Source organism: Acomys minous, assembly GCF_964271855.1.
Source record: "Acomys minous genome assembly, chromosome: 9".
In the NCBI taxonomy this organism is placed as follows: Eukaryota; Metazoa; Chordata; class Mammalia; order Rodentia; family Muridae; genus Acomys; species Acomys minous.
The window spans coordinates 82566149-82593071 of record NC_140490.1 but is presented as its reverse complement, the minus strand read 5'-3'; the positions used below and the strand labels follow the sequence as shown (position 1 = coordinate 82593071).

The window sequence follows — 26923 nt, the reverse complement described above, 5'->3', positions numbered from 1 at the left end:
AAACTTATGTTTTCAGATTATTATTTCTGCACTAGAGGCTGGGCAATCTCCTCAAAGGTGGCTTGGCATGATAGAGAAGTAGTCAGTGACGGGTATAGATCCTCCGTGCACTTGGCGGACCAAGGCCATGACATTAATGTGCTTCTGTTTCCCCTTCCTTGGCATGGTGAGAATGGCATATACTCAGATATTGCCTGCCGTAAGGCATGGGCACCTGCAAGGGGTGTAGGACGAGGTACCGCAGGGGGAGGACCCGATTGTCCGACTCTGAGTCCCCCGAGAAGTAAACCTGATTGCATAGAGGTTGATGTCAGAAACTGTCTTGTTCGATGTATGTTGGGGATGCCCACAGACAGCAGATCAGGACCCCCCTCTCCTCCTCAAAAAGACATCTTGACAGGCCAATGTGGCCCCAGGAGGATCAGGTCAATGCTTCCCCCCTCTGGTTAATGCCCGCTCCCTTCAGGGACCCAAGCTCACCTGTATATGATGGATCCATCTACCTCCTTTTCTAATAAAGAGAGGGAGGAGAAGAAGAAGATGTTGAAGAAGAAAAAATTGTGGATGGGCTATATGGCCAATGTTCAACCATCTTGTCAGCCTATTTCTCCAGTGCAGGGGGGACAACCTACCAGGCATTCTCTGTGCCACTTGCTCAAAATTTAATGAATACGGGGGAACTGTGGAGAGCCACAGATAGCAGTGCCCCTGCTGCTTCCCCAGCGCAATGTGCCCCCTTTTGCGCATGCACAGTGCGCCCCCTTTTGCGCATGTGCAGTGCGCCCCTTTTGCGCATGCGCAGTGAGTAAACCGTGTGCCCATGCGCAGTGAGCAAGCCCCTTATGTGCATGCCTGAAGGCATGATATAAGGTGTCGTGATTCAAACAAGACATAACTTGAGGTAGCGTGATCCAAATGCACCAACCAGGAGTGACGACGTGGCAGTTTCTGATAGGACCAGGCACACTATAAAGGTTCTGTGGGAGCTTTTCCCGAGGTCACTCCGGTAGTCAGGGATCCTGAATAAAAAACTGCTGCAAGAAGAGTTCCTGGTGTTGGTGTCTTTCCTGCTGGACGGGAGCGGCATCGACAGAACAGCCTTTGGGGGCTTCTGAAAGAGGTTGGTCATGGGCTTGAGAAGGGGCTGATGTGAGGGGCCAAGGGCTGGGTCATAGAGAGGGTGACAAGGAGAGAAAAGGATGGGATCTTGCAGTGTAAGAACCCAGGCATTGCTAGGACTGACTTAAAAAATCTCCTGTTTGGGAGATGGGACCATGAGGGACTGGATTAGGTGTTTTCTATTTAAGGTGTTGGACCTGTGGGTTGGAGTAGTAGGTAATCCCAAGTAGATGATCTGAGGGGTGGATAGTTGACCATTAGACAGTGAGACTCTAGACCCAGCCGCACAATGAATTTAGAAGAATAGAGATGTTAGTTTGCTAACATGTAACACTGATTGCAGAGAAGTCCATCTGCATTGTGTGTAAGTTTCTATCAGGAATGACAAAGAGACTAGATATGAAGCCAGAGCCTGTCCAATAGGTGTGGGCTGTCCTGGAACCCCTGTGGTAATACAGTCCAGATGAAAGCAAAGACGTTTTGTGACCCGGTGTCCCTGAGGATAGAGAAGAAGGCAACCGTGAGGTTCAGGACTGAGAGATGGGAGGTTCTTAGGTGGAGAGTGGGAAGGAGTGTATGAGGATTAGCTGCACCGGGGGAGAGTGGTGCCACTGAAGAATTAACTAGCTGGAGACATGCACCAAATGGAAAGTCCCGTTGTGCTCTCAAGAAAGTATTATTGAAATGTATGGAAATACAGGGCATTTTCCACTGGCATTAGGTTATGTTTGCTATCCCTGGTTGATCTTCAATCATTTGTCCAGTGTCAGAGTTTACCACACTTTTAGCGTACTCCAGAAGGCTGAAGCTTTCTTCTTGGATTATTTTGAGAAAAAACCACTGTGTCTAGGAAGGCCTTGCCTAGACTACCTTTGCCAGCAACCTTACTTAACCCAATTAAAAGAGCTCCCATTTTGACTTTTCTTAATACTTTTAGAAATGATCTTATCAGATTACCCTTATAAGCTTGAGGTCCAATACCAGCCATACCTCTAAACCATTTCTCTATTGGTGTTGATCTTGCCTTTAAAGGTCTGCTCACCCTTTTGCAGTCTGAATCTATAGTTTCAACAGCCCAAGATTTAATTAGGTTGGTTTTCTAACAAACTTCCACCATCCCCTTTTAGTTTCATTATGCAATGACATGGTAGGCTTTTTTCTAAAATCCTCTGCTTCTGAGAAATTTTTTCATTCACATTTATAGGTCTAAGGTTTGTCTAAATTCCTGTGTGTGTGTGTCTTAGCATTTTTCTTATTCTTACAAGTGTTTTCTGAGGCTTGTCTAAATCCCTTGGTCTGTGTCTGAGTATCTTTATTCTCATTTATAAGTCTCTCTAATTTGCTTCTAAGGCTTCTATCCACTTTTGTGTGTGTGTGTGTGTGTGTGTGTGTGTGTGTGTGTGTGTGTGTGTGTGACAGTAGAAAGCCATGAAGGCTATTAAGAATAAAGCATGGGGGGAGGAGAATAAAGCATGAAGCTGGGCGGTGGTGGTGCACGCAATTAATCCTAGCATTTGGGAGACAAAGGCAGGAGGATCTCTGTGAGTTCAAGTCCAGCCTGAGGGATTACAGAGTGACTTCCAGGACAGATAGAGCTGATAAACAGAGAACGCCTGACTGGAAACACGGGAGGGAAAGAAAGAAAGAAAGAAAGAAAGAAAGAAAGAAAGAAAGAAAGAAAGAGGAAAAAAGGAAAAGGACAATACACTATAAAATACCCAAATGGTAATCATAATTGTTAGTGGGACAATTTCAGCTAAGCCCTTTAGCTTTTCATTTTCTGCCTCCTCCTCCTCCTCCATCTTCTCCTCTTCCTCCTCCTCCTCCTCCTCCTTCTCCTTCCCCTCATCCCCATATAGAGTACCACTATACAGGGTCCTAAGGCCTTAACACTGTCCTTGAGGAACTCCAAGAAGACTTACTAGACCTGTTGGTTTCTCAGTTCCTCCTCAGATGGAGTGATCTCTCTGTCTGAAGGGTCATGGCCCAAGGTGGAGCAGGAAAATGTTGGTTTATAAAGAAAATTCCCATCATTAGAATTGAAAAAAGAAGACTCGGGTGCCAGATGCTGGGTGAGAACTTGACAGGTCAGAGTGGCAGAGAAAGCACCTAGCTGACCTTCCTACACCAATATCATCCCAGGAGGAACGAGCGCTTTCTCCTTCTCCACAATGCGCTGAATACCCTCAACTCAATATCTCTCCTTTCTGCTGGTTACTTGCTCTGCCTCTTGACCTGGAGTTGACTTCATGTAGCCCATGTATACAGAAAGTTCTTGGGTTAAAGGTGTGTGCTAGGGCTGAGCCAACAAAATGAAACATCATTTTTTCATTTTGATTTAGTCTTAATAAGGTCATTTAAAAAGTAGGTGTTAAGTCTAAGTCCATGTGCAACTGAGAAGATGGAAACATTCTGTCTAAGAGAGTCCTGCACCCATAATGCCAGCACCAGAAACCTCAACTCAGCATTCTTAGAAGTATGATCAAACACCAGCCAACAAGCATGTGCTTCCTAATTTAGTCCCTGGGCTACCATGATGAGAAGTATAGAGGGGCCCAAAGCTTGTTTGGGTGGTAATCCAGGTCGCGGGAAGGTTACAGAGGCCATACATGAAGCCCACGGCCTAAATTATACCTGCACTTCTACTCCTCAGCCAGGGGGGCAAGAACTAGGCCTTATTCTTTCTGGCTTCTGGATCTGGAAGATGAAAAAGTTTGGATAGATTCTGGGTATTTCCTGGCCCTTATGAATGCCTCCTAGAAAACCCAGGTTCAACCCACTCTGGCTTCCAACCTCTATCTTGCTAAAATGCTGACCAAGCAGGCATTTGGTGAGCCCTTCAGTTCTGACCTTGGGGTCTCTCCAGCAGCATCAAAACCAAACTATGGCGCCACCTCACCATGGGCTTTAAGTGTCAGGCTCTAAACCATTCTTAGTGCTCACCCACTTCTGGATGCTGAGTGTGGAAATAGCCCCTTGCTCTCTGCTCCCATGCTGCAGGACAGCTGAGTAATTGTGCCTGCCTCTGCTGCTGACAGATCTAGGATAGCATCATTAAGACAGCCTGACCAGCACTTTTTAGCAGCATCCCTTCTTTCCTGCACTCTGGAGGCAGAGACAGGCAGATTCCTCTGAGCTCTGGGCTACCCTGCTCTAATGGTGACTTTCAGGCCAGTGACAGTACATAGTGTGCTATTGTCTCAATAGCAAAACCAAACAACAAAAATGGGTGCATTAGATTGGATAGGCTGGGCGAAGGACATGGCTCTGTGAGCAAAGGTATTTTCCAGTATACTATGCATGGGACCACCTGAATTCAATCGCCAAAGCGATTGTTGTAAGGAGAGACTCCACAGAGTTGTCTTTTGACAAGCACCATGCAATGGCCATGCCCTCCTACCCAACAAACATGATAACAAAAATTTGGAAGAGTGGGAAAAGAGGTCCAGAATTCCTTATGTAGCCCATGCAGGCCTTGTAGTGAGTGTCCTGTGTCCTGGGCCAGGCCTCCAGGAGTGACCTTGTGCTTCTTAAGAACTTAAATTTTATTTATGTTTATAGGGTTTTTAACATGTACGTATACACATTTTGTGCATGCAATGCCTTGAAGAAGATAAAAGTTAGTAATTTTGATAGAATTTTACTGATAGTGCTCAGTAGTGCTGCCCTGTGTGCGTGTCTCTGTGTATATGTATTTGTCTCCTACAATGCCGTATCCTATCCAGTGTGCACAGAAATGAGAGGCGTGATTCTCCTTTTCTCTTCCCTTCTAAAACAACTTGGTGATTGCATTTGAAATTCTGTGACATGGAATTAATATGTTGAGCACAGGCAATATATATTCAATAAAGTACATTTACAATGGGGTGAATCTTACTCCTTCTGTTACTACCTATGTATAATGCATATATTTACACAAATATACCCTATATGTCCATACATGCTTATGGTATATGTTAACAAGCTGTGACCTTTGAGGACATGCATGTGAACTTCTCTCGGGAAGAGTGAGCTTTGCTGGATCCTTCCCAGAAGAGCCTCTACAGAGATCTGATGCTGGAAACCTACTGGAACCTCACCTGCATAGGTAATGATGTGAATTTTCCTTCACTTTTTTAGCTTAATGGAAAATAGCCTTAGAGATGGTTACTCTTCTGTATTTTGATTCTGACAGACGTAGAATGTAATGAATAAATTAAGCATTGTTTATGGGAGATAATAATTTAAACTTTGCATAAATTTCAGAAGCATACATTTAATTTCTATATTTTAGGCTAAAGATGGGAAGACCACAATATTGAAGAATATTGTCAAAGTTCTAGAAGACACGGAAGGTAATTTTCATGTGTAAGCCAGTGCATGCATGCCTCTGAAGATGTTTTAAAGTAACCGCAGTGTTTTAATGAAAAAATAGTATAAACAAGCACAGCTTTGTGAGGATTATTAAATGCTCACAGCCGCGTATACCTCAATGTCAAGTTTCAAAGTCTCAGAAAAAGAAAAAAAAGAAACAAGAAAAGGCAGGCACTGTAGGTCGCACCTGTAATTCCTGTGCTCAGTAGGCAGAGGCAGGCAGATCCCTGTGAGTTCTAGGTCACCCTGGTCTACAAACTGAGTCTAAGACAGCCAAGGACACACAGAGGAAGCCATCAAATGAGAATGAGTTCATGGCCATCAGGAGGCCGGTGGCCATCCTCCTGAGGACACCAAGCCCATCATCCTTTAAGCATCTTTTCACACATTTGCGTTTCCTGCCTTTACTGGGCTCACATTGCCCACAATGCCAGGGACTCTTCTTGTCAGTCACCTCGACAAATTCAGGCTAAGTTCAGTCTCAGTGGATTCTTTTTCCCATCTCAAGAGTTAACTAAAATCTGCCTTAATCATTTTATCCAGAGTTTGGCCTTACCAACTCCTGATCAATTCTATGGGGCTGGAGATCTCCAAACACAAATCTAATCCTCCCATCATCCAGATGTCAACCTTGAAATAGCTTCTGCTGCCTCACAAGTAAACAAGGCAGTGGGGACCAGCATCTAACCCTACCCTCACAGGGTCACTTTTGGCTAAGAATTCCAGAGTGTCCAGAATATCATATAAATTAATTTATTTACAACCCAGTGTTTTATACAGCAGCCCTTTAATCCCAGCGCACTGAAGGCAGAGTCACGCAGATTCGTGTGAGTTCTGGGCCGGGCAGGTCTAATGCTGATTTTGAGGCCGTCAAGAACACACAGTGTAGGACTATCTCAACAACACAACCAAACAACAAACAAAAAAACGTATGTTGTATTGGATGTGCTTGAGCAACAACAAGGCTGAGTGAGCAAAGGTTCTTTCAAGCACATGGTGCACATGGCATCCTGAAGTCAAACCTCAAAACCTACCAAAAATCTGTAAGGAGAGACTCCTCAAAGATGCCTTTGACCCTCACAGGCACCATCCTACTCACACGCCCAGCTCTGCCACAATGGTTTTTTTTTTAAAGTGGCAAGCCTGGCCTAGAATTCCTTCTCCCACTCAGAAGGCCTTGTAATGAATTGGGATGTTTCTCTCCCCAGAGATATAGAAGTGATTCTGTCTTTATTAAGATAATTAATTTTGGGGTCTGCAGAGTTGGCTCAGTGGTTAAGAACACTGTCTGCTCTTCCAAAGGTCCTGGGTTCAATTATTCCCAACAGCCACAGGGCAGCTCACAACTGTCTGTACCTCCAAGATCTGACACCCTCACACCAATGCACATAAATTAAAAACTAAATAAAAATATTTTTAGAAAAAATTTAAAAAGATTTTAATTTTTAATTTTTATAGGTCTTTTACTGCATGTACATGGTGGACCACATGCATGTAGTGGCCTGAAAAGGCTTGAAGAGGGTCTCAGGTCCTCTGAGATGCAATTACAGAGTGTTGTGAGCTGCCATGTGGTTGCAAAGAATTGGTACTTGGTCTCCAGCAAGAACAGCCAGTGCTCTAAACCCGATGAACCATCTCTTCTGTCTTGATTCAGACACTTACTGTTGTATTTTGATTAGCAGGAGCTACATGAGAGAGAATGTTAGGGTACAACATTTCACTGCAGGATGATTTGAGATCTTCCACCAGGGCTGTAGAGATGTCGCAACAGTCGAAAACATTAGTTGTTCCTCCAGAGGATTGGGGTTCAATCCCAGCATGCACATGATGGCCACCAACTTCCTGTAATTCCAGTCCCAGGGGATTCAATCAGCCTATTCTAACCAGCAAGTGCACTTCACAGTCTATGACGACAGACATACATGTAGGTAAATATCCATGTTTGTGTAATAAAGGTCACCAAAGGACATCCTCATACCACTCCCTGTCTCCTAGGAGCATAGAAGACATGGACAAAGGGAACAAAGTGTCACTTCACCTGACAGGCAAGAAAGTCCCTGGGTGACTTACGTGCACAGCCCTCAGGAAAGGGTGGCCTGTCCTGGGTTTTGCAAGTCCAGAATATGGCGGCTGTGAGACAGTGCAGCATGCTGCTGCTGCTGGGTGTTGAATGTGATCACCAAGAGCGGGTCTGTCAGATGGAAGGCGTGCGGGCACGCACCGCGGGGCCTCTGCCATATTCATAGTACAAGGGTTGTAATGGGTGGTTGCCAGGGTGGAGATCCCGGTATCATGCATAAGTGTCACAGGCCCGGGACATCACCGTGGAGGATTCATCATACGTGACACCCAGCACCTTGGCTCCTTGGGGAGTCACTGCTCAGATGGGTGGCAAACAGCCCTCTCTTGAGTTCCCAGATCCAGCGATGTGAGAAGGACCCACAATAAACTGTTATGATAAAAAGAAACTCACTTAAATGCTGATGGTCATAGAAGAGACTCAGTCTTCACTACAGATGCTGTGTAGACACTGCCTGACCAGGCCTGAGGCGAAGTTCACAACACAGAGACAGACCTTGGTGCATGCTGCCAAGGGTGTGATCAGACAGATCCTCCATGAGTATTACTCATTTTATAACTCTTTTTTTTTTTTTTTTTTTTTTTTGCTTTCTGTATTCCTTTCTTTTCATTTCTTTGCCAATTCAGGGTAAAGCAGGGTGTTCCAATCACAGAAAAGCACTGGAGACAAGTATTTCCAGGAAATAACTTGATAACTTAGTGGGAACGTTGTAGGCTCAATTTTCTTACCAAATATATTTTTATTACAAACTTATTAAGCATGAGTACCTCACTTAAGGGCAGACTAACCTCAACAATAGGAAAAGGAGATTAAAGAATACAATAATCAAACCATAAGGATATCAGTTCCGAGGAACGATTCTCCTGGCATAATCAGCAGGGTTTCTTCTGCTAGAACCTGGAGCAACCAGAACTCGGAACCTCATCCAGAGCCCAGAGCCCTGAAGCCTTCCCTCAAGTGGTTCTCTCTAGGAGCATCCTGAGGTGGAGCAATGAACAGCCAAAACTGTCCCAAGTCTCCAAAGGCCCCGCCTCCTGTTTTTGGCTCATTTTTATACTTCTTCTTAGAATGTGTTCAAGGATGTTTTTTAGATGGTTAATAACCAATCTCTCCCACACGTGGTTTGACTCCTAAGGGGATAAACATCACCTGCCCTCTCACAAGTCTTTTTCTCATACCCCATCTGTGATCTAAACAGAATCCATGTTTCTCCCTCCTTCAGAAGTTAACAGTGCTTTGCTTCCTATAATCATCCTGACAGTGTGATGAAAGGAGTTCTATCTTAGTCAGTGGTTGTACTAACACAGCAGGCTGTTTTTGCTGGGTTTTTGTTATTGCGGTTGTTGTTCTAGTTTTGTTTTTTTCTATTGTTTTTACTTTAAACATTTTTAAACATTGTGATTCGTGCCATTGAGACATTTGTAAAGACATATGCCACAGCACACGTGTGGGTGTAGAGGACTAGTTGGAAGTGCGGCATCTCTCCAGGTTATAGATCTCAGGCCCTCAGACTTGGAGGCAAGTGTCTCTACTCACTCAGCCAGCTAGCTGGCTCCTCCCATGGCTCTCCCTTCTAATCCACCCATTTTCACTCTATTGGCTGTAGTGTCTTTAATCCTTTTGGGGTAGAGAATAGCTGACAGTAATTCTTGGCCAGCATCTGCCTACTGAGCTTGAAACAAAAACATATTTTGAGCCAGGGTCTGGTTAAGTCCCCCAAATATTTTGTCCACACAGTCTGTAGTCATAGCAGGCCTTAAACTTGTCATGCTCCTGCCTCAGCCTTCCTTGTGGTGATTCCAGGACTGGACCACCACTCTTAGCTTTAGGGAAATTAGCAACAAGTGTCTGTCGTCTTTGAAGAAGTTATTTAGGTCACAGAGTTTCTACTATGCCCATTTGGTGTCATTAATAATTTTTTATTCTCTATTAGGTAGATGTCAGCTCTAATCTCTTCTTGTCTCTCTTTGTCAACTCTCTTTCCACGCATTGATACTTTTGTTTCCATTGTCACATGTTAAGGGACATATGTAAAAACACATTTAGGTTGGAAGTGAGCCTTTTGGAAACCAAATTTATCCAAGGCGTTCTCAATGCCCTGATAAAAGCACCAAGGGAACATTACTTTTGGTTTCTGTCTATGGGAGACTTGGGGAGGTCTGGTGTGATGCTTGACCAAGCTTCTTGAGGAAGTCAAGGAACCAGGCTCTTCAGCCTGAGAATCTGTGGTTTGCAGTCTCATAGCTGCTCTGTGCACATTCTGAGGTGTCCTGTGTTCTTCTGCCAACATTGCTAAATCATCTTTCTGATAATTGTCTCATTCTCCACCTATAAAGTGCATCAGAGCTGTGCATCTTAATAACCTTCCTTAACATGATATATAATATATCTTTTTGACCTTTCGAGACAGGGTTTCTCTGTGTAGCCTTGGCTGTCCTGGACTCGCTTTGTAGACCAGGCTGGCCTCGAACTCACAGCCATCTGCCTGCCTCTGCCTCCCTAGATGCTGGGATTAAAGGGGTCTGCCACCACGTCTGGCCAGACTTTCTATTTCTGTTTTCTCATTCCAGGTGCTTACCCTGGTCACTACCCTATAGGGGGCTATAATTGTTGGTGTTTGGTGTCATAGACCAAGTTGTTTTTGGTTGTTTGGCTGGCTTTGAGGCAGGGGGATCACTCCACTGCACATTGATATTTGTACACTCGACACCTAATGCCTACAAGAAGTGAACACTGACTGTAAGAACAGTGCATGGATGACGTTGCAGCCCAGGAGCAATGTGAAACTCCGCGAGTCTGAGACAGTTTTGTTTTGTTTTGTTTTGTTTTGTTTTGTTTTTTCCTGGAGTAGAAGCCAGAACTTTGAATCACTGTGTTTTGTCCCTTCAGAGTACTTGGTCCCTAAGGGAGAAGCTCCTGTCAGTTAAGCCTCATTAGCCAATCAGGGCGTCCACACGGACCCACCAGTCAGAATGAGGAGGGCACTTCCGGCTCTCCAGGCGAAGACCGTTGGAGAAACAGGCACGTGGTTGTTCTTCCCACGCTATGGTCCTCTGCAGGGAGATCTGAGGAGAGCAACGAACCCCCGCCATGGTGAGCTGGGATCGCTGTCCCCACGCAGGGAAGATCCGCGGGAGCCAGTGTGAACTTAGTGCCTGGGCCACGTGAACCAGCGGCGAGATCGGCCGCCCGCGTGATTCCTCCTGTTCCCCAGAGGGCGCTGCAGCTCCAGGCGGAAGCCTGACCTCGAGGTGACTTAGGTGCTCTGGCTGTGGTCGCTCAGAGCCTGGGGAGCAGAGCCCTGTGTGGAACATCCCTGTTGTGCCATGACCGTGCAGTGGTCTCCCTGCTGCTTTTTACTGTGACAGGGGAAGGCGGACTCGCTGCCTCGCAGAGCCCTGGCTTCTCTAGTGTCTTCTAGGAGTTCTGGGCTGGGCACTGGACACTCAGGTGCAGGATCCGTGTGCAGTTAATTCTGTGCAGGTGGAAAGTCTGTGTCACTAACACATTTGCATGTGGATGCCGCGGGGGTCCAGGCACCTGTGTTACTAAGTTTTTCTGTGTAACTAGGGTGGCCTGGAACTCACAGTAATCCCCCTGCCTCCACCTTCCCAGGGCCGGGATTCGAGGCCTGGCCCACCACCACCCAGCTACAGTACACTCTTTTTTGCAGTTATAATTGAAGTCTGAAGTCAGAGGATGTCACTGTGTTTAGTATTTGTTCAGTCTTGCGTTGATCATTTCTTACTCATCATTACCTTTCTCATCAGTTTTCCGTTGTTGTGGCAAACGTGATTAGACTCTGGCTGAATCTGTAGGTCAAGTTCTGTATTGTCATAATATGACATAGACACAATAGGCAAGATGGCAGTGAACCACGTGGTTGCCTTCTACCCCAGGTTAGCTCAGCCACTGCTAAGGGGATCCCAGCCCAGTGTAGCCCTGGTCCTGTTTCAGTGCGAGCTTTAGGCGCAAAGGCCATGCTGTGGGTTGACGAACTTCCGCTAACAAGATCAGTAAGCCACAGGGGGAAGTATGAAAGCCAGGGAGCAAGGGTAGGACGAGCAGCACCTCTCCCAGCACTGTGGACTGTGACGACTCAGCCTTTGTTTTTATTGTTGGCAGTTGGTGCTGTGTGTGCTGAGATTTACAGCCTGAACGGTTCTGCCATCATGGAGTCAGGTCTGAGAAGGTCTGGGGCCATGGTACATTCCCCACTGGTCTTTGTGAATGAGTCAAATCCTGGACTCATCCTTTTTTAGTTTAAGATGCAGGGCCCCACTGTTAATCCAGTCAGATGAAAATTAAAGACCCAGACGGTGCTGACAGCAGAGTGGTTAGCCAGGGGACCAAGAGTAAGGAGACAAGTAGCAAGTTTTTCTTCAACCAATGTAAGATATTTTTAATTACTCGGGATCAGTTAACATAGAAACAACAACGTTTTCTTCCCCATGCCAGACATAGTTTTTTAACTTTCAAGGGGACAGGCCTAAGGCGGAGTCTGTGGACAAGATGGAGTCGCCGTGGCAAGGCTTCCACATCCCCCTTTTCTTGTAACTACTTCAGGCGGATTTACAGGGCTGGACACTAAGGCGCGTCTCTCTAGATGGGTCTAGTGTTGATACAGGGCCCTAAGGACCATCAATTGTACTGTGTTGATTCTTTTCCTGACAACAGTGTTAACCTGTTGATTATGCAGGGACCAGATGTAAGCAGCAGTAACCAGATCAGAAGTGGCCCTGCAAGACCACAGACTCACATTGTCAACTGGGGACCAGTTGTAAATGGCCTCACACTAACTCTGAGATTGTTGGCGTTCCAGTTTCCTGACTTAGAGCCTCTTTCTGAGTGAAATTATAGAGTCTTTAACTACCCCTGCGTGGTCAGCGTAGAAGCCACATTCTTTTCCCAAAACCACACATGACCCTCCTTGTTGTAGCAATAAGAGGTCTAGGCCCCTTCTATTTTTAGTACTACCTCAGCCAGGAAGGTCAGAGCCTCCTGGAAATGAGCGGTAACTCTTCCAGCTGTCCTATACTGCATCTATGCCTGACGTTAAGAACTTACAACTTTCATCTTGTAATATGAGAGCTGAAGTCCCAGTTCCCATGGCTCCTGCTACCTTTAATCCTAGGAGGAATGACAAAAGGGTGGCTGTAACAACCTCTCTTTTTACCCTTTCTATAGATGGCTCAAGTTCAGAATAGATTTCTTTCTTGGGGCAGTGAATTATTTTAGGGACCCGTGGTGCTGAAACACAGGATTCATCAGGGTCATTCAGAGCAGCGCTGAACACAAGTAGTCACCCCACACACAAGCTCACCAGGTGTTCTCAGGTGCAACAACCTCCCCGGTGGTGGCCAGGACCTGAAGGCTGCAGCAGAAAGGAGAGTAGCTCTGGGGAGTCTTCCTGGTGTCTCCTGTAAGGTGCTTTTGCCTTTCCCTGACTGCTGCCGTCTGCAGACTAGCACCTCAGCTGTTAGTGAGAGGTGTCCTGACATGGCAGTACCTTCATCATAAGGGGCCTGGTGTCAGACACAGCCAGCGAGTATTCCTGAGGTCTGGTCTGGAGGGATTCAGGACATGGTAAGTTGCCTCTCAAAGCTCCAGTGGACCTGAATTGGGGTGAAATGTGGGCTGCATGTGGTTCCTGCTGTGGTGGCTTCAGCTGGGGTGATAATGGCCCTAAGGGTCTGGGGTAAACTGGGGTGGGTGGGGGAGGGGCAGCACTTGAGCACTTATTTAGAACCTAGAGGCCTTTCTTCTCCTTGAACTTTTAAGATCTTTCTGGTTAAACAAATATTAAACAGGAGCCCTTTATCTTTAAAGCCGAGTCTAGAGTTTTCATAGACATGGAGACCCCAGGTTTCCCCTGCATCCCAATTAGTTTATGTGCCAATTTTCCTGGGAGAGTTACCTGGTCATCTCTTGTAAGCCACCAGTGTCCTGGACTCTGGGTCATTGGGAGGTAGTGAATGAGTCTTAAATCCTCAGGAGAGTTCTCTGGTTGCTCAGGTAGGACTGGTGCTCCTGGTTCGGGGAGTTTTACAGTCAAAATAGTTGCTAGCAATTGGCTGTCCTATAACTATAGCTAATTAATTGTTTGATTAGATATGTTTTGAAATTACCATTGGAGTATGATGGTGAACTAAGTGATAAAGCAGATACAGTTAGTACGAGCCTATGAGAAGATTCAATTCCAGGTCAGTCGTGTAGTGCTGCTGTGGCCATGATGTCATTTTGTCCTTGTAGGCTGAGCTGGTTTGGGACAACTGTTGGAAGTCCTCAATGAACTGGGAAGAAAAAGGATAATACAAGATTAGTGGTGTTGTTAGGTCAACTGTACCAGTGGTGACACCACAGATATTGCTGTCACAGGCCGAAGGAGCAAGATTTGAACTGCCCTTTTATTATGTTAGGTGGCTATTGAGTCCACAAGTGGAAAAAATATGTGTGGTTCTCCATGTATCAACCCGATGTTGGTGAGGAGAGCAAACAGCCGGCCAACAGCAGGTAGCAGCTGGTAGACTTGAGTTCTACAGAAAACGTAGTGTGTTAAGGATGGTGATGACATGGGTTTTCAAGGACTAAGGTTGTACTGCAGTCTAAGAAATGTAAGTACCCTACAAAATGTGTCCTAGATGCTTTACAGCAGTTTGCTATGCCAAAAAGGCAATAAAAAAAATTGCCGCGAGTTTTGGAAACAGGACATGGTGCTGTTGGTCAATTGTGAGGTAAGAATATTGCCAAGGTTCTGCTCAAGGCTGTAAGCACAGTTGTGAGCTGGTACCAGGAGGAACAGCATCCAGCATCCCCAAAGTACCAGGTTAGGTGATGTCAAGGAGCCTGTGGGCTTTTGTCAGAACCTGAGGCAGGAGATAAAGTGATGGATGTGTGTACTCAGGAGAGGAGATGTTAAAGAGGTTATGACTTGGGAGGATGTTGAATCAACTCCTCTACCTCCCCTATCTCCAGGCCTAGGTTAACTGGTGACATATTTTCTCTTGGTTTTAATCATGATTTACAGGTACCAGGTGTTGAGGAAATAGTAGAGCTAATCAGCAGCACCCATTTCCCAGCTAGGACCCCATGGCTCCATCATGTCATGGTAAAGGGCTCATTTGGTCCCTAGTGGAGGGAATCAGAATGGGGATGGACATGTGACAGATGGCATTGCTAAGAGCAGTGTGGGCGCCCTCCGTGTGTCTCTGTCCTCTCTTTACAGAAGTCTTAGGCCTTCTCATAGAGGAAGTAGGCAGTGCAGTCAGTAACTGAAGGTGATGTGGACATTGGGGACATGGGATTGTAATTAGCTCCTGTCAGCCTGCTGTGCTCTATTTCCTAGCCCTATTTGGAAAGACCGTTTGTTACAAGTGATGCAGGTCTTGAGTTCAAATCTCCACAGTTACTCTGGACAGAAGCAGACAAGAGGGTGAGGAGGAAAAGTCTATGTGCAACCCAGTAGAGTCCAGCGTGGCTGCTGGGGTGAAGCCTCACCCTTCTGGAACTGAGGAGAAGGTGGTTGATCTTTGTGTTCTCTGAAAGTTAAGAGAGCAGGGCCCTGTTGGGGTTTGATATGTAGGAAGGGAGTTATCTTGAGGGAGAGGAGTGAAGGGATTGATGAGGGAAAGATGAATCCGGTGAGGGAGACCCTCAGACTTAGCAGCTGTGTGGGTTACAGAAATGGCCTTGGGCCAGCCCTTCCATGTAGAATCAAGAGGTGAGAGACATTGTTCTGGAGGGAGAGAAGGACCTGATTCTTAGCCGTGATTGGGCGTGGACAGGAGTGTGATTGAGAGCGGGTAGCTAGTGGGCAGCAGGTGCCATAGGAGGGAGGAGATATGGCTGAGTGCAGGAGGGAGTAAGAGTAAGCGATCAGGGAAGTCGAAGGTTTGGGTGAAACACAGGTCAGAACCCATTGTCCATACCTGAGCTCAACGGCGAGATGGAAAGAGGTCACTCGGGGAGAGCCCTTAGCCTGAGGAGCGCCAGCCGTAGGAGTTTAACACGATTGACGTGAAGTTCTTACAAGAGTTCTACAAACAGTTTCAGGAGCTCTTAGTTCATTCTAGCTTTACCAAGGACTGTGGATGGTATGAACTTGAGAAGTCAGGGGCTTTCGATAGGGTTTGAGCAATCTCGGAGGAGAATTTAGGGCCATTTTCTAACTGGAGGGAGGTGGGGATTCATCTCTCAGGAAAAGGTCAGAGACTGTCTAGGGCCCTATAGTTGCTGGTTGCAGTGCTTCCACACACCCTGAGAAGCTGTCCATCAAGACCAGGAGGAACCTAAGATGTTTAACTTTGGACATATGGGTAAAGTTAAGTTGCCAGACAGGTCGTGGGAAAGAGCCTCTAGCCTGTTTAGTAGGTGTGGCTAGCGTTACTGTCTCGCCAGCAAGAACGACGCTGCACACACACACAGGATCCTTCTGCAGTAAAGCTTTAATGTATCTTGAGAGGGAGAGCATAAGCTTACAACAAGTAAAATGGAGACAGAGAGACCAAACAGCAGAAACCCATCCCTTATATAGGAAACTGTCCTCCGCTTAGGATGTGTCAGTCCCTGATTGGCTGTTGCTCATCGGGCGAGATGACGCCACGGGAGAGGCAGAGCACAACGAGTGGAAAATCCCTTCGCACATGCGCAGATTAGTTGTTTGTCAGCATGGGACACAGGATGTCAGCGCCATCTTGTAATGGCGAATGTGAGCGCGGCTTCCCACATCTCCCCCTTTTCTTATTATTAAGAAGCAATAAGACACCCAACAAGGAGAGTGGAGACAGAGGTCAAATCCCCAAACAAAATATCAGGCCTGCATACACAACTCTCCCCTAAGCTCTTCACCCGGAGAGGTCATAGCCTGGCCTTGTGCCGTTTTTTCTGGGGGAAGGACACTGGGGCACGCAACCTTCATGCAAGATGACATGCCTCCCTAGAATTAGCTCATATATGCCGCAGAGCCATTCTACTGCAATGCTTCGCTATGCAACTCTCCAGGGCTGTTGAAGCTTACTCACTCTACCTCGTGCAATGAGATGAGACTCTGAGGGTGCAAGAGCTGAGCAGCCAGCGACTTATTGCTTAAGCATGGTTAACCATATATCAGGGGAGGTCCCAGACTCTAAAGCAGCAAGTGCTTGGGTGATAACCACCTTGTCTCTTTTTGTTTGAGCCCTGAGTTTACAGACCAACCATAGGGTCAACACTAATCCACAGCAGATTACAGCTCCAAACAATCCAACCCCAACCCATTCTTTAAAGAAGGAGAAGGCTAAGGATATCCACGACGAGAATCCCTCAGTAAGTGACAGATCCAGCCGTGTGGAATTGACTTGAATGATAGCAGTCCGCAATTCTCTTAAGGTCTGTTCAAACTCCGCTGTCCAATTCTGTAAAATAAACTGAAAGAGACTCTTTGACAGATTAGCTGCTATAGTGAAATTTTTATATTGAACCGAGATAACACATAATCTAGGGAATTTTTGTTCACAGCCTAGTTGGGCCAGTTAAAACCACTTGTCGGCGCCGGACCGTCCAGTGGAAATAAGACGCCAACAACCAGACTTCTTCTCGAAATCTTTACTCAGGATTAAGCTCAGTGGGAATGGCCCCGAAGAAGGGAAGGGCCAAGCTTAAGTACAACTCAAGGGCCAATCAGCTCATGCCAGGTGTCCTCCTCATAGGTCCGCGTCAGAGCAGGACTGCGCGTCATCAGATCACCAGTTACCCTTGCACAGCCTTTTGCCACATAAGGACTTGTTTATCTTAGAGAGCGCTCGCCTTCGGGATGGCGGAAACCTGCGCCTTGTTAAGGCACGGCACATCGCAACTCTCCACAGTCCCCCCTGTTTTATTTTGTAAGAGCAGGACGAAACAGGTGAGAGTAGAGGTCTGGTCTCCAGAGGGCACTGATGTATGACTGCCCATAACCCAGGTTATTTACCTTGATCATGTGCGGAACCCGCCCTGAAGTTTGGCCACTGATGTACAACAGAACTCAGCTAGGGGCTCGGCCCCAGCCTAGCTCTGGACCCGACCGACACCTTTTTCTGGAGGTGGGATTTTGGGTGTCAGCCCACATGTAATCAGACGTGCTCTCCAGGAAGCCATTAACTGCAAACAATGTACCTCTTGTGCAGTGCTTTGCCTTGCACCCCGAACGTGACGAGGATCAGGACTTAAAGGCCGCCAATCAAGTCTGAGGGGACTGTCCAGCCTCAATAGCATAGAAGGCTTGTGCAATTAGGGCACGGTCTCTGTTTCGGGATATGACCAAGCGTTGAAGGAACACAAGGCAGAGGAAGCTGATAATCAGAAGGGCCATAGCTAAAGCCCCGATACCCCCCCCCCACTCCTTAAGAGGATACATAGCTTGTTGAATCCAGGAGGCAAGGCCTTCAGCGGTGGTAATGTCCACTGGAGTGGAATTCACAGTGACAATGGCGAGGCGCAGATCTCTTAGGGTATGTTCAAACTCTGAGGACCAGTTCCCCTGGAGATAAGCTGAAAGACTCTTAGACAAATTAGCAGCTCATGTAAAATTGTTATATGGCACAGATGTAATGCATAACCCTGACATTTTCATTTGCATCTGAGCTGAACCACCTGTTAGAAGTTTCAAAAAGGTCAGATGTATTCTAGCTGAGAGTAGCATTACCAAATGCTCCTCCATTAGTCATGGCCATTGGTGTTGGCATCCTCAGACACTGGGAAGGTGGCAAGAGCCTGCTTCCAAACCTCTGGGCACAGAGAATGATAGTTCCCCTGTGGTGCTGATAAAGGTGAAGTGTCCGCATAAGGCGGCGGTGCCAGTTCCGAGGCACGCCAAGATGGCGGATTATCTCGTTTGGGCGCGGCCTCTTCCGCCTTCTTCCTCCTCCTACCCTCCTCGTGCTGTTTCTGCGTGAGCGACTCCATTTTTAGCATGAGTCAAGTCTTTAGTTTTCAGCAGCCCTTTTTGAGCCGCCCTGATCAGACATGACGAAGAGTTTCCCACTTTTAAAGGGTCTCCGAACGTCCCCCGCTTTACCGGGGACTGAAAAACTTGTCTCAACCTGTTCAATATCTCCAAAAATGCGCCCTGCAGCTTCTGTCATTCTGGCCACAAAATCGGAGAACGACTCCTCAGGGCCCTGAATAATCTTTGTGAGTCACCTATTAGCTTCCCCTTTTTTAGAGAGTGCTTTTCAGACTTTAATTGTAGTCTGTGAAATCTGAGCATAAGCTCCCCAATGGTAATTTACCTGATTTGTAGTAAATTGACCTTGACCTGTTAACAAATCAAAGGTCTAATCTCTCTGTTCAGGGGTAAGTGCAAGGGCATTGGCCCGAGCCTGTGTTTGAGCGGCCTCGAACCACATGGCTCTCCATTCCATATATTGGCCCATATCTGGAAGTGCGGCCTTGGCCACCATCTGCCAATCAGAAGGAGTTAGGGCACCAGTGCCAATTCTTTCTAACATTACCAGGGTGAAATTTGCATTAACCCCATATTTGCGAACAGATTCAGCCAAGTCCTTTATTAGATTGAACTCCACTGGAGCATGGACTCGACCCCCGTTCTCTGTTTCAAACACAGGAAAAAAATTATGTAATTTTTTATGAATCTTTTCCGGCCAGAGGAAAATCCAGACTGTAGTTCGTAGGGTGGAGGAGCAGTGGGTGCCACCCTGCGAGATAAATTGAGGGAGGGTTTTTTATTACCCTCTCGTTCGTCTAGGTGGTATCTCTCTTCCTCATACCTCACTGTCTCTTCCTCTAATTCGGCTTCTTTCTCCGAATCAGGAGTCTCATTGTCAGAGGTATTAAAGCTTGTAGAGCTATCAATATTCAATGCCTCAAGATCCTTTAAAGGATAAAACCTTTGTGATATTTCTCTTGGCGGTGAACTAGGTCCTGAGGGGGGTTGCACTCCTTTTACAGGAGGGTCCTGAGCTTTTTTTTTTTTTTTATGGGCATCCTTTTTCCTGCGCGCACCCAACCTCTCACTACGTTCGGTTTTTGACATGTTATCCTGAACTTTTTTTAGGGCGACCTGTCTTTCATTTACTGCCCTCTTGACAATTACGGCAGTAAATATTACAGTCAGAATCAGTCCAAGAATTTTAGAAATATGTATACCTCTCTGAACTTACCAACCCTGCAGTTCTGAATCCTCCCTGTAGTCAGGGGCTCTCCGAAGGTGCTGACGATGGTGTGGTCTTCCCGGGTTTCGGCACCAGATGTGGCTAGCGTTACCGTCTCGCCAGCAAGAACGACGCTGCACACACACACAGGATCCTTCTGCAGTAAAGCTTTAATGTATCTTGAGAGGGAGAGCATAAGCTTACAACAAGTAAAATGGAGACAGAGAGACCAAACAGCAGAAACCCATCCCTTATATAAGAAACTGTCCTCCGCTTAGGATGTGTCAGTCCCTGATTGGCTGTTGCTCATCGGGCGAGATGACGCCACGGGAGAGGCAGAGCACAACGAGTGGAAAATCCCTTCGCACATGCGCAGATTAGTTGTTTGTCAGCATGGGACACAGGATGTCAGCACCATCTTGTAATGGCGAATGTGAGTGCGGCTTCCCACAAGTAGGAAAATGGGGCATCTGATGATGGACAGATTTAACAAAACGCAGTGGTAGCCCTTAGGAAATGCAATTCCTCAGGGGTGGGCTGCAGGTATAAAAATGAGTTGCTGTCTGTGCAATGTACAGATGGCTTGGAGTAACGAACCTTCCTGTATGTGTGAGGGATGGGGCATAGTTCCTCTAAGGTCTCAGTGCAAGAGCGAGATAAAGAGTGGCTTCTGTTTGGTCCAGGAAGAACTGTTGAGAGGTTGAGGGGTTGGATGATTGGAAAGTAAGAGTGGTGACTCCTGCTACCTAGTGCTGCCTGGAGAGAGAGAGAGAGAGAGAGAGAGAGAGAGAGAGAGAGAGAGAGGGAGAGAGAGAGGGGAGGGAGGGAGGGAGAGCAAAAGACGGGAACAAAGCTTATAAGCCTTTAAATATCAATAGGTGGGACAAGAATTGCAAAGAGAAGATAGTGACCCAAAATGTTTTTGGGGGGAGGGGATTGTGAATAAGAAGCTTGGCAGTTGCTAAATCATGTATTTAGGTGCTCGTCACCAGGTCTTATACCTTTGGCGGGTTTACCTTGGGTCCACAGAAAGGTCAGAGTCCTAGGATCCCAAGGGCGCATCCCTCCTTCTTGGTGGCACAGAGGGTGAAGGAATGGCTTAGGTCTGGGAGGTGTAGACCTGACTGAAGAACGGCCTTTGGGGGCTTCTGAAAGAGGTTGGTCATGGGCTTGAGAAGGGGCTGATGTGAGGGTCCAAGGGCTGGGTCATATAGAGGGTGACGAGGAGGGAAAAGGAGGGGATCTTCCTGTGTAAGAACCCAGGCATTCCTAGGAATGATTTTTAAAATCTCCTGTTTGGGAGATGGGACCATGAGGGACTGGATTAGGTGTTTTCTATCCAAGGTGTTGGACTTGTGGGTTGGAGTAGTAGGTAATCCCAAGTAGATGATCTGAGGGGTGGATAGTTGACCCTTAGACAGTGAGACTCTGTAGCCCCAGCCGCACAATGAATTTAGAAGAGTAGAGATGTTAGTTTGCTAACGTGTAACACTGATTGCAGAGAAGTCCATCTGCATTGTGTGTAAGTTTCTATCAGGAATGACAAAGAGACTAGATATGAAGCCAGAGCCTTGTCAATAGGTGTGGGCTGTCCTGGAACCCCTGTGGTAATACAGTCCAGATGAAAGCAAAGACTTTTTGTGACCCGGTGTCCCCGAGGATAGAGAAGAAGGCAACCGTGAGGTTCAGGACTGAGAGACGGGAGGTCCTTAGGTGGAGAGTGGGAAGGAGTGTATGAGGATTAGCTGCACCGGGGGAGAGTAGCACCACTGAAGAATTAACTAGCTGGAGACATGCACCAAGTGGAAAGTCCCGTTGTGCTCTCAAGAAAGTATTATTGGGTCATTGCAAATTTTCTAATGTGCACCACAACCCCACTCATCTCCCTGTCTTTCCATATCTGCTTTCTGCTCTTTCGCACACACTCCATAAACAAAAACAAAAACAAAAACAAACAAATAAAAACCAAAGAAGACAAAAAATTATCCCAGAGGAAGTTGCTGTGTGTCACATAGTACAGTGCCCTATTCGTTGTAACTCTAGAATTGAGAAAACAACTAACTTAATAGTGAGTTGCTTGTCTCTGCTCTCCAGCTGGGCCACCATCACCCTGCTGAATTATTTTATGTTAGCCTCACATTCTTTTATTAGCTATTTAGAAAACAAGTTTGAACTACTGTACCTCTTTGAATTTATATATTAAATCTCTTATATGTGTTTTTAATACCAAAAAATAAAATATCCTGTTTATTTAAGAAGAAATCTCAAAAGCTGAGATCCATGACATATGGGCCATTAGGCAGCGCACAGTCTATTCCATGTTCTAAAGTAGAGTTAAGACACGTGGTATAAGAAATCCCAGTTTCCATCTCATGCCTATGAGGCAAATGTGTCTTTCATAAATTGTCATTTGAAAATACTATGGTTTTTATTTTTCATGCCTAGTTAATTATTTTCAAAGGTAGGGCAGTTGGTACCTTTAAACGACCAGCACCTGTCATGTCCTACTTATGGACAACTTGCACACTCTCTGAATGTCTTGATAATACCTTTTATTTTTTTTTAACAGAAGAATTCTGTACTTTATGGTTTGTTTCTGAGATTGGAGGAATGTTAATCAGCCTTTTCAATTGCTGAAACATGTCACATCCCCAGATAGGGCTTTAATTTTTTTTCTTCTGGCCCTTTCACATAGCCCTTCTTATATTTTGTTTTATGTGAATAAAGTTCCAATCCCTAGAAGCTGAATACTTACCGTCCAAAGATGCCACTTTGGATTCCAAGTTCTTGGTGAAATTATTATTACATCTGCTCTTGTATCTACTAAACCTTGAATTTCAATGCTGTTTATTTGTACTTTCAGTTTAGGTCTCTGGTCACTGATAGCAGTTTGCCAAAATTGTCAATTTCTGGTCTCCCCTGAGCTGCTTTATGCGCTGAAACTGTTCTGTCCTTGCTCCACGCAGAGCAGTGTTGTTTTTTAGCAGCAGGCACTAAATCTTCTAATTGCTCTGTGGATGGGTTTCTCCTATGCTGACAGGGAAAGACTGAATGGAATTTGATGGCAGGGCCTATGAGAGGGGCTACAGGGCATTTTCCACTGGCATAAGGTTATGTTGGCTATCCCTGGTTGATCTTCCATCATTTGTCCAATGTCAAAGTTTAACACACCTTTAGCATACTCCAGAAGGCTGAAGCTTTCTTCTTGGATTATTTTGAGGGGGAAAAAAACCATTGTGTCTAGGAAGGCCTTGCCTAGAATACTTTTGAAAGCAACCTTGCTTAACCCAAATAAAAAAGCTCCCATTTTGATTTTTCCTAATACTTCTAGAAATGATCTTATCAGATTACCCTTATAAGCTGAGGTCCAATACCAGGCATACCTCTAAACTATTTCTCTATTGGTGTTGATCTTGCCTTTAAAGGTCTACTCACACTTTTGTATTCTGAATTTACAGTTTCAACAGCCAAAGATCCAATTAGGATTTTTCTGACTTCTGAAACTGATATTATTTTATTTACAGCTGAAGTCAGTCTTTGCAAAAAATCAGTGAAGGATCTTTGGGGCCTTGTATAATTTTGGTACATGACCCAGACTTATCTTCTGATTCTTGAAACATAACTCAAACGTTTATAGCTGTTAGAAGACATAGTGCCAAGGTGTAATCATCAAATTCCACCTGCTTTTGTAAATCAGTATATCGACCTTCAACTAGCAACTGATCCTGGGAAAAGTCAATAGTTCTGGCCTGATTTTGCTCATCTTTGGCCTTCACTTCTTCTTTCCTCCTATACTGGAATTGTAACTGAGGACCAGGTTACAATATTGCTGTTGCCAGATCTTTCCAGTCTTGGGAGATAATCCTGTTCAGAGTTGCCCTTGAAATTAGAATCTGCTTCACATAGGGTGAACACATACACTAGGAGACAACACTTCCTTAAACATCCTCAAATTGGGGGCTGCAGAGATGGCTCAGAGGGTAAGAACACTGGCTGCTCTTCCAGAGGTCCTGAGTTCCAATCCCAGCCACCACATAGTGGCTCATTACTATCTGTAATATGATCTGGTGCCCTCTTCTGGTGTGCATGAAGACAATGTACTCATATACAATAAATAAAAAAATCTTTATAAAGAAATCTCAAATCTAACATGTCTATAGGAAGCCATTTGTTCATTATAACCTTGGGGTCACCAGTCATCTCTGGTGGGTCTTGTATAGTAACTCGATAAATTAAGGTTGGTTTTCTAACAAACTTACACCACCTCCTTTCAGTTTCATTATTCAGTGGCATGGTAGGCTCTTGTCTAAAATCCTCTGTCTGTGTCTGAGAACATTTTTCATTCTCATTTATAGGTCTAAGGTTTGTCTAAATTCCTCTGTGTGTGTCTTAGCATTTTTCTTATTTTCACTTATAAGTTTTTCTAAGGCTTGTCTAAATCCCTTGGTGTGTGTCTGAGTATCTTTATTCTCATTTATAAGTCTCTCTAATTTGCTTCTAAGGCTTCTATCCACTTTTTCTTTGAGTGACAAGAGAAAGCTCTGAAGGCTATTAAGATTAAAGCATAAAGCTGGGCAGTGTTGGCGGATGCCTTTAATCCTACAATTTGGGAGGCAAAGACAGGAGGATCTCTGTGAGTTGAAAGCCAGCCTGATTTACAGAGTGACTTCCAAGACAGCTACAGCGGCTACACAGAGATTGCCTGTCAGAAAAAAAAGCAAAACAAAAAAAGATAGAAAGAAAAGAAAAGGAAAAAGGAGAATACAGTGTAAAATACCCAAATGATAATATTTATAATTATTAGTGGGACAATTGCAGCTAAGCCATTCAGCTTTCCATTTTCTGCCTCTTCCTCCACCTCGCCCACTCCTCTTCCTCTTCCTCCTCCTCCCCGTACTCCTTCCTCTTCTTCTTTTTCTTCTTCTCTTCCTCTTCCTCCTCCTTCTCTTCCTCCTCCTCTTCCTCCTCCTCCTTCTTCTTCTTCTCTTGCTCCTCCTCCTCATCCTCCCCATATAGAATAGCACTATACAGGGTCCTAATACCTTAACACTGTCCTTGAGAAATTCCCAGAAGACTTACCAAATCTGTTGGTTTCTCAATTCCTCCTCAGATGGAGTGATCTCTCTGTCTGAAGGGTGATAGCCCAATGTGGAGCACAAAAAATGTTGTTTTATAAAGAAAATTCCCATCATTAGCATTGACCAAAGAAGACCCAGGTACCGGATGCTGGGATGAAAACTTGCCAAGTCAAATTAGCATAGAAAGCACCTACCTCACCTTCCTACACCAATATCCCAGAAGGAACGAGCGCTTTCTCCTTCTCCACAATGCTCTAAAAACCCTCAACTCAATATCCCTCCTTTCTGCTGGTTACTTGCTCTGCCTCTTGACATAGAGTTGACTTCATCTAACACATATATACAGAAAGCTTTTGGGTTAAAAGTGTGTGCTAGGGCTGAGCCAAAAAAAGATACATCGTTTTTTCTTTGATTTAGACTTAGTAAGTTCATTTAACAAGTAGGTGATACAGCGCCTACAGCCAGTTTCCCTTCCCTACATAATTATCACTTCTAAGTCCATGTGCAATTGGGAAGGTGGAAACATTCTGTCTAAGAGGGTCCTACAACCATAATGCCAGCACCAGAAACCTCAACTCAGCATTCTTAGAAGTATGATCAAACACCAGCCAACACGCATGTGCTTCCTCATTTAGTCCATGGGCTACCATGATGAGAAGTATAGAGGGGCCCAAAGCTTGTTTGGGTGGTAATCCAGGTGGCGGGAAGGTTACAGAGGCCATACCTGAAGCCCACGGCCTAAATTATATCTGCACTTCTATTCCTCAGCCAAGAAGTAAGCCTTATTCTTTCTGGCTTCTGGATCTGGAAGATGAAAAAGTTTGGATAGATTCTGGGTATTTCCTGACCCTTATGAATGTCCCCTAGGAATCCCAGTTTCCTCCCTCTCTGGCTTCCAACATCTATCTTGCTAAAATTCTGACCAAGCAGGCATTGGTGAGCCCTTGAGTTCTGACCTTGGGGTCTGTCCAAAAGCATCAAAACCAAACTGTAGTGCCACGTTACTATGGGCTTTAAATGTCAGGCTCTAAACCATTCTTAGTGCTCGCTCTCTTCTGAACACTGAGTGTGGAAATAGCCCCTTGCTCTCTGCTCCCATGCTGCAGGACAGCTGAGTAACTGTGCCTGCCTCTGGTGCTGACAGATCTAAGATAGCATCATTAAGGCAGCCTGACCAGCACTTTTTAGCAGCATTCCTTCTTTCCTGCACTCTGGAGGCAGAGACAGGCAGATTCCTCTGAGCTCTGGGCTACCCTGCTCTAATGGTGAGTTTCAGGCCAGTGACAGTACATAGTGTGCTATTGTCTCAATAGCAAAACCAAACAACAAAAATGGGTGCATTAGATTGGATAGGCTGGGCGAAGGAGATGGCTCTGTGAGCAAGGGTATTTTCCAGTATACTATGCATGGGACCACCTGAATTCAATCCCCAAAGCGCACTTAAAAATTGTGAGGAGACCCAGGCAGTAGTGGCGTACACCTTGTATCCCAGCACTCAGGAGGTAGAGCCAGGTGGATCTCTGGTTAGTTAGAGGACAGCCTGGTCTACAGATTGATTCCAGAACAGCCAGGCACACACAGAGAAACCCTGTCTCAAAACAAAAACAAAAGTTGTGAGGAGAGACTACACAAAGTTGTCTTTTGACAAGCACCATGCTATAGACATGCCCCCTATGCGGCAAACATGATAACAAAAATTTAACATAGTGGGAGAAGATGTCCAGAATTCCTTCTGTAGCCCATGCAGGCTTTGTAATTAGTTGGGAACCTGTGTCCCTTCACCAAGCATCCAGGAGTGACCCTGTGTTTCTTAAGAATTTAAATTTTATTCATGTTTATAGGGTTTTTTTAACGTGTGTGTATATGCACATTGTGCATGCAATGCCCTGGAGAAGATGAAAGTTAGTAATTTTACTGATATCTGCTCAGCAATGCTGCTCTGTTTGCGTGTCTCTGTGTATATGTATTTGTCTCCTACAATGCCATATCCTATCCAGTGTGCACAGAAATGAGAGGCGTGATTCTCCTTTTCTCTTTCCTTCTAAAACAACTTGGTGATTGCATTTGAAATTCTGTGAAATGGGACTAATATGTTGACAGAGGTAATAAGGTAAATATATATTCAATAAAGAACACTTACAATGCAGTGAATCTCACTGCTTCTA

General features: G+C 45.5%; 1 protein-coding gene across 4 annotated transcripts in view; it reads left to right on the top strand.

Moving 5' to 3' along the window:
* Positions 1 to 26923, top strand: part of LOC311604965 (uncharacterized protein) — a 43043-nt gene that overhangs the window by 12966 nt on the left and 3154 nt on the right. The window contains exons 1-2 of one of the 4 annotated variants that reach the window (XM_084795240.1): positions 10577 to 10645; positions 25865 to 26023. The exons of 1 other annotated variant lie outside the window; for it this stretch is intronic. In XM_084795240.1, coding sequence (XP_084651366.1) covers positions 26021 to 26023 — 3 coding nt within the window. In that variant the 5' untranslated portion in view covers positions 10577 to 10645; positions 25865 to 26020. Of the gene's footprint in view, positions 1 to 10518; positions 10646 to 14102; positions 14167 to 25864; positions 26024 to 26923 lie in introns of those variants that run through there. 2 more of the 4 variants (XM_084795239.1, XM_084795237.1) reach the window with 2 other exon arrangements.